Consider the following 15,647-nt stretch of genomic DNA (forward strand, 5'->3'; position numbering starts at 1 on the left):
AGGACACGACAGGGAGCCCCTTCCGGGGCCACGAAAGGGGCAAAAAGTGGAATGTGGTGTTTGAGGGGCAGAGGAAAGACCGAGAGACCAAGCCGCAGCTTGGGAATCCTTGAATCTCTCCAAGGCCGAGTCAGCTTTGTCTCCGAAGAGACGGGAGCCATCAAAGGGCATGTCCATGAGTGACTGTTGGATATCCCCAGAAAAAACAGAAGTACGTAACCAGGCGTGGTGCCTTAAGGCCACCGTTGTAGCAACCTATCTGCCCAGAGTGTCGGTGATGTCCAGCCCACAACGGATTGTGAACTTTGCCGCATCTCTCCCATTGTTCACAGCTTGGGAGATGATAGCACGGGCCTCCTCCGGTGTCTGCGGCAGGACTTGTACAACCGGATCCCACAAAGAGTAGGAATGGCGGCCCCAAAGGCATGCAGTGTTCACAGACCGCAGCGCAAGACTGGAGGAAGAAAACAACTTCTTACCAAACTGTTCCAGTCTTTTGGTTAACCTATCCGGGAAAGGGAATGCGCTTGAAGAAGAGGAAGCCTGGATAACAAGACTCTCAGCCTTGGGGTGTTGGGACAGGAATTTAAAGTCGTTTGGGGCGGGCTGATGGCGGCATGCAATAGTCCTATTCACAGGAGCCCCTGTGTTGGGTCTGGACCATCTACCCAAAAGGACATTGGTGAGGGCTTCATAAATGGCAAAAGGGGTTCTGAAGTAGAAGCCCCAGGCTAAAGCACCTCAGTCAGGAGATTAGACCTGACCTCAAGAGTGGGAAGCTCGAGACAAAGGTCCTCAGCTGCCCTACTAACCACCATACTATAAGTTGTTCCCTCCGCCGTAGCCATGGTAGGAGGAGACAGCATGCCAGCGTCAGGAGAAGACGGTAAGCCCTTGCCTCTCCACGCAGGACAGTACCACCTTGCACCGCATCTCTTGCAGCTACCAAGGCTTGTTGGCATCTCCTCAAAGGGGTCTTCAGACTCCGTGTAGTCCCAGCCCCCAGCATTCTTCCCTGCAAAGCACAGCCTTCTGCGTGCTTCTTCTGCAACGTGGGACTCCTTTCTAGGTGTGCTGTGTGGGCCTCACCGCGACTCCTGTGCTTGCTGCCTGTGGGTCATATGTGAGGGCTGCCTTCTCTTCTTCTGACTCTGCTGGCCACTGAGGGTCACCCGGGACTCACTTCCGTGGGTTGAGTCCCCCTGGACCTTGCAGGTCCTCGCCAGCTCCACTTTTCTTCTTTTGCAACATTTGCCTTCGCCAGGGATTGTTGGTGGTTTTTCCACTCCACAGACCGACTGAAATTCTTCGCCCACCGTGGGACGTCAACTGCATCACTTAGCAACTTTTCAGCTGCTCCAGGGCTGCACTGCTGACCATCTTCGTCTCACCGTCGACCAGATCCTACCACCACTGGACACTCCAACATGAACTGTAATTGGCCACTTCTTTTCAAGGTCTTCCTCCCCCAAGATCCACGCTTGGTTTCTTGCAGTCTTGTCTGGGTCTTGCAATATCCACCAGAAGGCCTGTGTGTTGGTTTGGGTAGATCTAGTAACTTACCTCTTTCCTCCTGGTCGCTGGGGGAACTCTAGGGGTTTCCTAGTACCTAAAGCCCCCCTCTGCATATTCCACTTCCTTGCGTGGGGACCAGACTTTCGCATTCCTCTTTCTTAGTATATAGTTTGGTCCCCCCAGGCCTTCAGTACTGCTTATTTGTTTTTTCACTGTTTTCTACAGATTTTTGCCAATTTCTGATTGCCACTGTACATATAATAGTGTGTTTACTTACCTTCTATTGGAGTATTGTCTATCTAGTATTTTAGTATGTGTGTCACTAAAATAAAGTACCTTTATTTTTGTAACAGTGTGTGGTTCTTTCATGTGTGTAAATGGTGTGTGACTACAGTGGTATTGCATAAGCTTTGCATGCCTCCTAGATAAGTCTTGGCTGCTCATCCGCAGCTACCTCTAGAGAGCCTGGCTTCCTAGACACTGACTACACTTCACTAATAGAGGATACCTGGATCTGGTATAAGGTGATAATACCATAGGTATTCACGACACACCAGGCCAGTTTCCTATAGCTATGTCAACCTACCTAAGTAGGGCATGTAGATTTAGGGACCCCAGCGTAGGTAGCGCACCCACAGGTGCACTGCTGGGGTGCCAGTGACATTTTAAAGGCAGGCCTGCCTTGCTGGCTGCTTTTAAAGTTACCTTTAAATTAGACTTTGGAATTAAAAGTACTTCCAAAGTCTTAAACTACCTTATTTTTACATATAAGTCACCCCTAAGATGTACCCTAAGTGCCCCTAGGGCTGGGTGCTATGTACCTATAAGCAGGGACATTATAAAAGACTGGTTATAGACAAAAGGTGAGGGACAAAAAGCCAAATTCGTTTTTCCACACTGTAGTGAATGGGCCCAATCGTCTAAAATGAGGTGACTTTATTTTTAATGAATAAAGTCCCAAATGGAGTTAACTATTTCAAATTTGGTATCAAACTGATTGTTATAATGAATCCAAAAACCTGCCACTGTTAAATGTAATATATCTAGCTCAGGGAAAAAGTTTTGGAACTCTACCTGAAAGCTGCCAACTTCAGCTCTGCAGTGCCCTTCTATGATTGGCCAGCCTCTGGCAGCCTGGGCAGGCTGCCTTAATGAGTTGTGAAGTGACCTGGGCTGAAGACAAAGGAAGTGCCTGGGGAGGAGATCTGCCTCAGCAGATGGTAAAACAGGATGGGGTGGTGGGGTGTGGGGGGACGGGTGTTGAGCAGCCAAACTGGACTTCAAAGGAGGGAAGGACATTTTAAGCAGCTCAGCGCCTCCCCCATTTCTTGCAAACAAACCCTGACAACCAGGTGCCCCCTTGATTAGATTAGGGGAGAGCAGGAAAGGGGTGTGTTAAGAAATTTTAGCCACACAAGTGAGTGGACTCAGCCAGATCTAACCTCCAAAATTGAATTTCTGCCATTTTGGATTTTTAAAGAATGTTGCTCCCTGGGATTGATTTTTGCCTCTCTTCCCAGGAAGTGGTCATCCAAGAAGGTGGTGGCGTGCCTGTGTTTGGACCGTTGCCCCGCCCCCCCCATACTTCCCACCCCAGTAGCAAGGATAAGTATAGCAGAGCTGCACCCACACCTAGGATCCCTACCAGGAACAAAGACAAGAAGAAGAAGGACTGCCCTGCTGGACCCCTGACCTGCACCTGGACACTGCAATCTGAAGGCCTGAACCAGCTGCATACCTGGGATTCACCACAAAAAGGACTTTGCCTGGCTTCAACTGGTTCAAGAAGGGACTCTCCGTTTGCTACAGGTAGAAAATAGCTAACCAGAGTCCCCTGTCTCAAAACCCGAAGAAACTGAACAGCTGATCACTGTCCAGTGGTCATTTTTAAATTTGAGCCAGGTGCATTCTGGGAATTGGAGTCCTAACACTCAAAGAGCAACTCAAAGCTTCTGGAACCTTGGGGTAAGCTGTGGACTCCTAAAGGACCTTCAAAGACCTTCTGAATGAAGATCCAGAAGTTTGGAGAACTTTTGGTAAAAAGCTCCATAAAGGGACCGACCCAACGTTGTTAGTCAGGGCATCTTACATCGACCGGGACCCGGCCTGACATGCGGGTTTGTCACGCTGAAAAGCTCCAGATCCCCAGACTTCCACCATTTCACCAGGGGCTCCTGGAAAAGCAATCCTGCAACGTTTACTCGAAATTGGCTTCCTGTGGGGGGTCGGCCGGCATCAATGAGAAAAAGCTCCAAAAAAGTGACAAAATCCAAACATAAAAAGTTGACTGGGACTTCCCGAGCAGTTTATCAGAGGATGGCTCCAGGGACGTTGGGTCCAATTTAAACTCTGGCTAGGACAAAGATTTCTGTCCTGAAAAATCAACTACATCCAAAGGTAGAATTCTTCACCGAGGCCCCTGCGACGCGTTTCCGAAGAGACTTCGCCCAATGAGAAAAATCTTCAAGAAAAAGACTAAGTCCAAAGGTAAACTTTTGACCGAGGCCTCCCGCTTTCTGTAGCTGAGCAGGGCTCCATTGTGGTCGGCCACAAATGTTGACATTGCCCCAGCTGAGGACCAACCAGATATCCCGATTGGCGCTTTCAGTTTCTAAGGGCAAAAAAAGTTTATTCTTTAACAATTCATATCTCCGGTTCCCCTTATCTAATTTTATTTGTTGTGATGTCAAATTAGACATAAAAATATTTTCAATTTTTATCAATTGATTTTGGATTTTTAAACTGTTTCCTGTGTTTTATTTTGTTACTGTTTTGTGATATTTGAACGCACACTTTGTCTCCTAAGTTAAGCTTTGTTGCTCGTTGCTAAGCTATCAAAGGTTGAGTTGTGGTTAATTTATTGAGACCTAACTGGACCTAGTGGGGGTTAGTGGCCTATTGCTAAGTGTAAGTACTTACCTGCCCTTACTAATAATCATCTTTCCAACACCGTGGGGTAGACAATTTAGAAGGGTAGTACGACTATTCAGGCAATAGCTGAAAGCAATGGTAGAGAACACCCACAGATGTGAGGTTATGTCCTTTTAATGACAGGCGCTGACTGGTGTGTGCAGGGAATGAGAGGAAGGTCACTGTTTGTTGCTTCTGCCTGGAGTGCCTCTGGAGTGGACTTTGGCACCAAAGGCTACCATACGTACTGTCCTTGCTTGCCTGGCTGCTGTTCTTCATTAAATGACTGTCGAGATTGATAGGACTGCCTTGGATTAGTAGGTGTGGCTTTCGACAATGGGCAGGTGTGCATCTTATGGAAACCATCTTCTGATGTTAATGCTGCAGGACCCCACTGATTTAGTCCGGTCTGTGTCCTCCTAGGTTTTCTATCAATCTATCTGCTTGTTGACAAATAGGTGTTGCCCATCAACAGCAGTCTTTCGATGTGTACAGAAAGACTAGATTCAAGCATGTAATACAAAGCCAAGCATGTCGGTGGAATAGGATACCTCACTGGAGGCCATGTCTGCTGCGCTAAAGGCACACACGATGTTGCAGCTGAAGAGGATGTTGCCTTCTCCCACAATCTCCTTTACTTTCTTTTTGCACAGTACAGGGAGATGTTGCATTACTTCCTCAATCTCCTCCCACCCATACCTACTGTAGTGTGCTAGTATGAACATGGAATTTGTAATACGCCACTGTGTTGCTGTCCAGATTGCTGTATGCTTCCCAGTTGTGTCAAATCTACAGCTCATTTTGTCAGTGGTGGAGTACCCACTGTACCTTGCTTCACAGCGTTTTTAGGGGCTGGTTGCAACGTAAGGGAGTTATGAGGGGCATGCCTGAAGTTAAACAATGGGTTGGCATAAATGTATTTTCCCCTCTTGATGTAACCACCCCAAATACGTTAGGGTCTTTCAAGCTTTCCTCTGAGTCCTTCATCATTATTTTGAGAACTGACAATAACTTGGTGCTCCTCTCCGTCTTTGAAAGAGTCTCCAAGGAAATACTCCTCCTCAATCTGCAGAGGAAGTTTATGATGACACATTTGGGAAAGACGGTGGAAGAGAAACACGAAAAAGCTTCACAATGGGAGAAAGCAGAAAGCTGCAAGAGTGAGCTGAAGGGTTAGGGAGGGGCTTTAAATGGATTGAAGAGGCCTGAGATGGCTTCGGGATTACGCTGCCTCAGTTTTTGCAGCAGCCGCATGTTTAAGAGGAGGGCTTTGAGCACTGGCACGTTTTTATTTACAAACTAAGCACTGCCTCTGCCTAGCATCAGGCAATGGCAACTCACTGTCTTGTTGTGGTTAGTGTACCCTGGGCATTGAATGCTTTGAAATAGATAGGTGCTGAAAACGTATAGGAATCCTCTCGCTCATAGGCTTTTGGTCTCTGCTTTGAAAATCTCCTTGTGCTGAAATGTTTCAAGCAGTGGACAAAGCCTACTTCGAGGCTTCTTTGCAGGAGGGGCTTCTGTCAAGTGATGGAGCTCTTGTGGTGTTCCTTTACATTGAGCCAAGGTTCATATTGGGATAAATTACTGGGGGAAGAGCCTCGCCTTGAGGAGATTGCCTTATTGAGGCCAGGGGTGTGTGCTGGTGTTGAGGCCTGATAACTTCTGTATTGTCCTAACTCTGGGTGAAAGCTTTGTTTGGGATAATGGAGATTCTATGTCATCAGGGGACACAGAATTGTGCTCCCCTTCCCTTAGACTTCGAAAGTACCAAATGCTTGCTGCCAAACATCAAACTCAGACTCAAATGCTTTAAAGCCCTTGGAAACCATGCCGGACACCTTCTGTCCCTTTTGGCGCTGAACAGTTTTCTTTGAAGGAAAGAGCTCCAGTCCTCACCCATTGAAAGTTTCCTTTGATGCTTAATGGTAACAAAGCAGTAGAAACCCATCTGAGTTTGCTGGCAGAGAAAAACCAATCTGTGATAGAAACCATGCCCTTGGCACAGTGGGTTTCAGGGGAGGGATCATGAGTCAATTCAAAACCAAAACTCCTCCTTCAAACAAAAACAACTTGTGATGTTCCAAGTCAAACACTATATATTACGAGTGTGCATAGCAGGTGATTTACACATGCATATGTTAAAGACCGTTAACAACAGAGTTCTGATTTCAATTTTAATATACAATGATATGGAATTATCTATAGATACATACATTATTAAAAACACTTTATAAAATATATATATATTTGTACATAAGCACTGTGAAAACAAGTACCAACGTTCCTTCAAATAACAGAGTAGTTCAGGTGATGCAAACTATGAAAAGGCTGACTGAATTGTGAGTGGTTATTAAGTCGCACCAGAACCCAGAGCAAGCATTATTGGATTTTTGTACACATGTTACCCACTAGGTATCCTTTGTATCACACAAGAAAACATGCATTAACATTGGCTACATGGTAACCACAATAACAATGCTATGTTGGTTTAATAATGGCATTGAGCTAACAAAAGGAGGAAATGTTACAGATATATCTTTTTCCCATAAAGGAAAATATTCCTACAAATCAAAGAGTTGAAATCTGTAGTATACTGTTTGATAGTCTACAAGGAACAAGTTGGAAAAATGTTTTCTGTTAGCCAATCGGAGGGGTTTTCCTGAAAACTTTTCATTTTTAAATTGTTGAACTGCACACTTATCATGCAAGATGATACATGCTCGGTTTGAGCTAAGAAAAAAAAACTCTATTTAACTTTGCATGTAGCAACCGGTGCTTCTTGTTCCTATCAACAGCAAATGTGGGATGCACAATCACTTATCAATCACTTAGGTAAATTTGAGATAATGGCAATAACCAGGAATGGAACAGCATCCATTATAGTTTTTGGTTGCCATGTTGTGTTTAGAACGCTACAACAGACCATGACGTACAGAACACAATATGACAGTACAGATGCTCAGAGCTCAAAAAGAGTTTAGGTTGAGGCTATCACTGTGGTTTTAATTTACTTATATTTTCCTACAAATACCAAAATTATATTTATTTTAAGTAACATGCTGAAATTTGAATAGAAGTAAAAAGTGGGTGCCATTTTTTCCACTTTTGTCTGAGGTCAGGGCATTTTTAGAAAGCGAAGGTTAAAAGAAAGTATTACCTGAACTTTTCGAAACACTAGTATTTGCTGATACAACTGCAGTCACCTTTACAGCACCTTTCTTATACTCAACTTTTCCCCCAAACCTTTTCTCAAGTTCATCTGAAAACGCCTACAACCAAAAGAAAATGTTTGAAAGTAAAGTTAAAAAAAAAAAACTCCAAATTAAACATATCAGGGAATATAATATGAAACAAATGGTTAAAGCTCTAAAATTCTTCCATAGTTTAAAATATCTTTCATAAAAAAAGAACCTGCAAAGTCTGTATCTTGAGACATTATAGGAAATACAATGATTAGTTTTGAAACTGAACATTATTAAAGGTAGGATACCATCTTTTTTGCAATGGAATACAGTACAAAATTATTTATGTTCAATAACTTGGAAGGCGTTTCTCTTTTCTTACTAGTTTTTCATTAAATTGAGAAAACGATTCATATTGTAAGTACATTTAGGTAACATTTGAAGAAGGACAGAGTTACAATAAACTCAAACCATCTAAAGTGTCCAATAAGATAAATTAATAGATATCCCTACGGATGCACATCAAAGCACAACCTACATCTAGTTAAAATATTTTCTGTAGGACTTTGATCAATACTTTAGTCATTAGTAAGATATAAGAACAAAACACTGACACTCCATACAATAGCAGAGGACAGAATGTACAACAGACAGACAGGAGAAAAAGAAAAGGAAATAAAAAAAAAAAAAAAAAAAAGGGGGGGGCATCGTATGAACTCCAATTATGTATTTCATTAAAATTATACCAGTTATTTCCATACGTTTTTTAAGTCCACTTTTTTAAAATACACTTTTTCCAGTTTGAAACAAAGAGAACATTTGACAGGCATACTCTTCATGTGTGTTAATTAGCCACAATTAGAGCACTAATGGTAGACAGTATTTGAGTATGAAAAATGTTCTCTCAGTAGCAAAAAATGCAATCAGATGAATAAAGTAGATCTAATTATTTGCAAAGGATTACCTCAACACAACCCACCTCCAAAGACAGGTAAATCACTTTTTGATTATGCCTTCACTCCCCAATTTTACAAATAGTTATCAGATAGTTTGTACCCAATGTTACTCTTAATATATGACAGACATTTGGAGAATTAAATAATACCTCTCAGTAGGTGTAATAGATCCCTAATCCAGGACGAGATGTTACAGGCATTTACATTGCACATGATTAGTTTCTTGAATGTGGATAAAATATTTTACTTAAAATCATACCAATTTAAGATTTCAAGCCGAAATTTTTATAACAAAATATAGGGGACTCTCAATCTGGATTTACTAAAGGCAGACATGGCTATAACAATATTCTGGAATTTATAGATTAAGAGGAGTTAAATGATGAAAGAGGTCAACCTATGTATTGATGCTGAAAACGTATTTAATAAAACTAATTGATTTGATGGAATAGAATGTCTAAATTTGGATTTCATAATGGTTTAAAGGACATAATTAAGGGTTTGTATACACAGTCAGGGCGACAGCTTTCCTTTTTTTATTTTTTTTTATTTAGTATTGCCACGGAACCCTCCGGTTTGTACATTCAAAACCATCAAAACCATACAAACATTATGGGATAACATGTAAAAACGTTAAGGTTAAACTACTGTAATCTGAAGGTGGTCTTAGTTTATCCTTGTGTAATCCACAGAAGGCATGGCCTCTGAAGGTTGATTTCTTACATGAATACAACTTATGTTGTGCCATAAAGTCAACTGGGAAGAAAGAGGCTTTACCATACCTTGTTATGAGCATCGTTTTTCAAGCTCACAATTGCGAAGGGCACAGAATAGGGTTAAATATTTGGGAGTGAAAGCTCTAGGACAAATTCGTCATGTAATGAGGGATAATATAAAGGAAACTTACTCAGGTTGAAAATGATCTACAGAAATCGGAATCCCGAACCTAAATGTATGGCCCAAATAACTATGATTTAGATGAGTGCTTTGCCAAAGGTTTTTTATTTAGTGTTCTGTTTATGTCAATTTTAGTTATGAGGTCAATCTGATTTATAAGGTTATCTGAACATTCTGAATGGAAAGCAAAAGAAATATATGACACAAAATATCGTCTTTTTAGTACAGTCTCTTTGGAAGATTTTTTTTCTATCCCTTAGGAGATTCCACCCTGCACACTGAGGGTATCACATTTCTAGAACTCTACTTCAAATGTGAATAAAACTAAATGCGCTAAAATTTAACAAAGTGTCAGTGGACCTCGTTCACTTGGACTGTTCACTTAATAAATACGTATTACAGTAAAAAAACATGTTAAGCAGTTGGGGAAGTATTTTATAATATAAGGATATTATTTTATTTTTCATAAGGAAGATACTATTTGAAAGAATAATGAAATTAAAAATGAAATGGCCAATAAAACATATTGGGAAGTTTGAAGGTCTGGAGGGTTACCCCACATTTTAAATTTTAAATGTTTCATATTTTAAAATTAGCAACAAAATAATCCGCTAAATAGATGTAACCTTCTATCAGAATTGTTAACTACATTGTCCTCCATACTTCCTGCAGAGAATTCCAACATACCTTTTCACTTTCACATAATGCAAATAAATATATTTTACTTCTGCTTATGTCAAGGGGATGTAAACAATGATAATAAGGTTGACAAATTAAAAGACTTATGAATTGAAGAGATAGGGTCACCAACTAATAATCATGTGTGGGAGAAAGTATATCAAGGGATAGATATATCCAACTTAAGATGTGATTTAAATACAAACTACAGAGAATGTTTCACATTTTATTGGTTAGCAATAAAAAATGGAAAGGTTGGGATTATTACAATTGGCCGATTTATGGAATTGTAATCTTGCTTTGGCTTCTGGTACATATTCCCCTATTTTATGGCACTGTTGAAAAGTTGTGCCCTTTTCTAAAGAGGTACTGGGTGGCATTTTCTGTTCATCTGCAATTCTAAAGTAGATGCAATAATCAATTACAGTAAATTATTTTAAATATGAAATTTAAAATATAGGATTGGCAAAGGACATCACACCAAGCAAAGCAGCTAAGCACATGTTCATTAGAGTGCATAGACAGAAAAACACTGAAGAGATCAAAACAGAATAAGGTAAGGCAGTGAAGTGAAAGCAGTGGAATGAATGAGAGAGGAAAAGGGAAGAATGGAGTGGGTGAAAGTGGGAGCATATAAAAAATTTGTAATCCAGCACCTGCTTGAGTTATTTAAAATGGACGAATGAGGCTTAAACGGTATAGACCAGTAGTTCCCAACCTTTTGACTTCTGTGGACCCCCACTTTATCAATACTGGAACCCAGGGACCCCCACTGAATCATTATTGGAATCTGGGGGACCACCCACTGAGTCATTGCTGAAAGCTGGGGATCTAATCTGCTAATATTATTTAATTTTCTAAGCAGTCGCGGACCCACTGAGGAGCCTTCAAAGACCCTCAGGGGTCCCCGGACCACAGGTTGGAAACGACTGGTATAGACAACTGAGCACTTCAGGGAAAGACTTGCCCCATCATATCCCCTTCCTTTATAATTTATCCTTGGGAGACCAGAAGCCCCAAAGTAAAGATTGGAGAAAATAATAAGAATTTTCTGAGGATCAAACTTGATAATCACAAGCTTACTACCATTTAATAGGTGATAGTTTTCCTTTCATGCTTCGATATACATGAATCACAATGGGCAAAATTTGATAGGTAAAGCCAGATTTGAATATCAGCCGTATAGGCTTGTACTTGACCTATAAAGACATTTTTTTTAAACAAAAGGATGGCGGCCATTCAACAGATTAAACAAGCACTGGCATAGCCAATAGGTGTCCCCTTTGGGACTTTATAAGTATTTAGCCATGCAGCACATTAAACCTTTATCAGAAATAAACTGTTTCTGCAATCCTTCATACACTTGGCATTAGACTGAACTGGTGAGAACATCCCTTAGAGGGCCCCCACAATAAAAGTAGCATTTGGAAGAAACAGTCAAGTAACCATTTAGTCAACCCCTAGAAAAGAGAAGGGCAGAGAGCATTGCAGTGTAACCATATACTTATCCCCTACAGGGTATAGTGCATTACACATTTTCAAGCCTAGCAGTCCTGCTAGAACATTATTACAAACAAGACCCTTGGAACACAAACTACTCCTGGCTGTAAAGCAAAAGCTCCAGCCATGAGAAAGTTTAATAAGGCATTGAATGGTGTGAGAGGCTATGCTTTTGTGCCCCTGAAGCTGAGGAGACCGAGCAGAACGTTTTGGTGGTGGACCCATTGTCCTAGGACCACCACAGACTGAGTTATGGGCAGAAATGTGTTGTAAAAGAAATGCTACTCTACCCATTATTGGGCAAGTTTCCCAAGTGGAATGAATATTTTATTATCAGCTCTCCCGCTGTGCCGGCAAGAGCCACACTGAGGGTTTCCTTTGTGTTTTTTCTATTTGAAAGGTGCCTGTTTGTATAGTTTTCAACTGCTAAACTTGGAAAAAAAATTAGGAATGGGCTGCAAATTTAGCCGGTCCTCATGTAAATCGCTCCAATCTTCCGGTCGAGTTCTCACTATATAAATAAATAAAAAAAATCCCCTCCAGCATGCAGCCTTTGTCAGGTGCAGACACTGCAAAGAAACAGCGAGATGCTAGAGGAAGAAACAATATAACGCCATGAGCGCGAAGTGCAAAGGCAAAAGAAAAAAAGTAGTGCACCGAAATTAAGGTATATGGCAGAATGTGCAATAATCCATGTAACTGGATCAGTCTCCAGGGCAGAAATAAAACACCCTCACGGCAGGACAAACTCAAAGCATTTACCTAACAAAATAAAGGAATTTTGAAAGGCAGGAAAAGGAGCAAATGAAAGTTATTGGCATGGTGAAAACCCACAACTCACAAACAAGTCACTGAAAAACTAGATGGCATCTTTGCGACAAGGGGCATTCCAGGCATTTTGAAGTCTGATAATGGCCCCCTTTTAACAGCCGAGAGTTCAAAGAATTCCTGGAGCATGTGAACATAGAGCATCAAAAGAGTACACCTTTATGGCTGCAGGCCAATAGACTTGTTGAGCGTTTTAGGAGTACGCTGAAGAAAGCAGTACAGCATGCAACATATATGAAGCTCAGTTTGAAAGCTGTTTTACTTTCTACACTATGGACTTGTGGTTCAACACACTAACTCAACCCACAGATGAAAGTCCTATGACTTTGATGTTCGGGAAAGGAATGACAAACAAGTTACCTCAATGGACCACCAAGAGAGAAAAAAGTGAGAATATCATTCGTACAAGGGACTTGGTTAACAAGAAGAAAATTAAAGCTTATGCAGACAAGAAGCGACATGCAAAGAACATCACACTTAAGAAGGAAATCTGATGCTCCACACAATGCTGAACCTTTGCATGTGGTGTCTACCAAGGGGCGCATGGTGACAGTTCAGATCCCTGGGAAATCTTTTACCAGAGACTTTTCCCACTTTTGGTCTTTGATGCATCAGCTTTTAAATCGAGATGTTAAAGGAAAAACTGAACCTGAAAACTCAATGAATGCTGTCACCTCTACAGCATCTTTAAAAATCTCTGACACGGAGGATGACAGCTTCCTGTAAACAGATCATGTTGAATGGTCAAAGCGTTAAGAAGCTTGCTCAAAGAGATAATTGTACACACACACATATATATGGAAAATGTCACTTACCCAGTGTACATCTGTTCGTGGCATGAGACGCTGCAGATTCACATGCTGTGCATTATCCTGCCATCTAGTGTTGGGCTCGGAGTGTTACAAGTTGTTTTTCTTCGAAGAAGTCTTTTCGAGTCACGAGACCGAGGGACTCCTCCCTTTCGACTCCATTGTGCATGGGCGTCGACTCCATCTTAGATTGTTTTCCCCGTAGAGGGTGAGGTAGGAGTTGTGAGTATACTAGAGGTGCCCACGCAATGGAGTAGTAATGTGTGTACCTAATGTCTATTAAAATAATATTTATTTACATATTTAAAATTTTCATGCAACTAAAAACGGCTACCGGGGAGGTGGGAGGGCGCATGTGAATCTGCAGCGTCTCATGCCACGAACAGATGTACACTGGGTAAGTGACATTTTCCGCTCGGTAGCATGTGTAGCTGCAGATACACATGCTGTGCATAGACTATCAAGCAGTAATCTCCCCAAAAAGCGGTGGTTTAGCCTAAGGAGTTGAAGTTGTCTGAAATAATGTTCTTAATACAGCCTGTCCTACTGTGGCTTGTTGTGTTGCTAACACATCTACACAGTAATGCTTAGTAAATGTATGAGGCGTAGACCAGGTGGCTGCCTTACAAATTTCTGTCATAGGTATATTTCCAAGAAAAGCCATTGTGACGCCTTTCTTTCTAGTGGAATGTGCTCTTGGTGTAATAGGTAATTCTCTTTTTGCTTTAATATAGCAAGTTTGAATATATTTAACTATCCATCTGGCAATGCCTTGTTTGAATATAGGATTACCTGCATGAGGTTTTTGGAAAGGCTCGGAGTGTTACAAGTTGTTTTTCTTCAAAGAAGTCTTTTCGAGTCACAAGACCGAGGGACTCCTCCCTTTCGGCTCCATTGCACATGGGCGTCGACTCCATCTTAGATTGTTTTCTCCGCAGAGGGTAAGGTAGGAGTTGTGAATATACTAAAAGTGCCCATGCAATGGAGTAAGTATGTATGTACATAATGTGTATTAAAATAGTATTTATTTACAAATTTACAATTTTCATTCAACTTATAACGGCTACAGGCTCCCGGGGAGGTGGGAGGGCGCATGTGAATCTGCAGCGTCTCATGCCACGAACAGATGTACACTGGGTAAGTGACATTTTCCGTTCAATGGCATGTGTAGCTGCAGATACACATGCTGTGCATAGACCAACAAGCAGTAATCTCCCCAAAAGCGGTGGCTTAGCCTGTAGGAGTTGAAGTTGTTTGAAATAATGTTCGTAATACAGCCTGTCCTACTGTGGCTTGTTGTGTTGTTAACACATCTACACAGTAATGTTTTGTGCATGTATGAGGCGTAGACCATGTGGCTGCCTTACAAATTTTTGTCATAGGTATATTTCCTAGAAAATCCATTGTGGCGCCTTTTTTCCTAGTGGAATGCGCTCTTGGTGTAATAGGTAGATCACTTTTTGCTTTAATATAGCAAGTTTGAATACATTTCACTATCCATCTGGCAATGCCTTGCTTGGATATAGGATTTCCTGCATGAGGTTTTTGGAAGGCTACAAACAATTGTTTTGTTTTGCGAAACTGTTTTGTTCTGTCAATGTAATACATTAGTGCTCTTTTTATGTCTAATGTATGTAAGCCTCTTTCGGCTTCTGAGTCTGGTTGTGGAAAGACTGGGAGTTCCACTGTTTGGTTTAGGTGGAATGGTGATATAAAGTGCTTCTCCGTACAAATCCCAAATTCTTACCAAAGTTTATGTTTATGTATTTGTATAAAGGTTTCTTGTGTAGTGAATGCTTGTATCTCACTTACTCTTCTAAGAGATGTGATAGCTATTAGGAAGGCTACCTTCCAAGTTAAGTACTGCATTTCACAAGAGTGCATGGGTTCAAATGGTGGTCCCATGAGTCGTGTTAATACAATATTAAGGTTCCACGAAGACACTGGTGGTGTTCTCTGTGGTATGATTCTCTTTAATCCCTCCATAAATGCTTTGATAACTGGGATTCAAAAAATGTGTAATCTGCAGATAGGCAGATATTGCTGTGAGATGTATTTTCATAGAAGAGAATGCTAGTTTAGACTTTTGTAAGTGTAATAAGTAACTTACAATGTTCTTTGCGGAAGCATGTAGTGGTTGAATTTGATTACTGTGGCAGTAGTAAACAAATCTTTTCCATTTGTTTGCATAACAATGTCTTGTAGTGGGTTTCCTAGCTTGTTTAATGACCTCCATACATTCTTGTGTAACGTCTAAGTGTCCAAATTCTAAGACTTCAGGAGCCAGATTGCTAGACTGAGCGATGCTGGATTCGGGTGTCTGCTCTGTTGTTTGTGTTGAGTTAACAGATCTGGCCTGTTTGGTAATT

General features: G+C 41.4%; 1 protein-coding gene across 1 annotated transcript in view; it reads right to left on the bottom strand.

Moving 5' to 3' along the window:
• The window catches only part of LOC138284949 (protein mono-ADP-ribosyltransferase PARP14-like), a 745,301-nt gene that overhangs the window by 421,762 nt on the left and 307,892 nt on the right, over positions 1–15,647 (bottom strand). The window contains exon 10 of the mRNA XM_069224296.1: positions 7,586–7,697. Within this exon, the coding sequence (XP_069080397.1) occupies positions 7,586–7,697 (112 nt within the window). The remainder of the gene's footprint in view (positions 1–7,585; positions 7,698–15,647) is intronic.

This window comes from Pleurodeles waltl, chromosome 3_1, assembly GCF_031143425.1.
Source record: "Pleurodeles waltl isolate 20211129_DDA chromosome 3_1, aPleWal1.hap1.20221129, whole genome shotgun sequence".
Lineage (NCBI taxonomy): Eukaryota > Metazoa > Chordata > Amphibia > Caudata > Salamandridae > Pleurodeles > Pleurodeles waltl.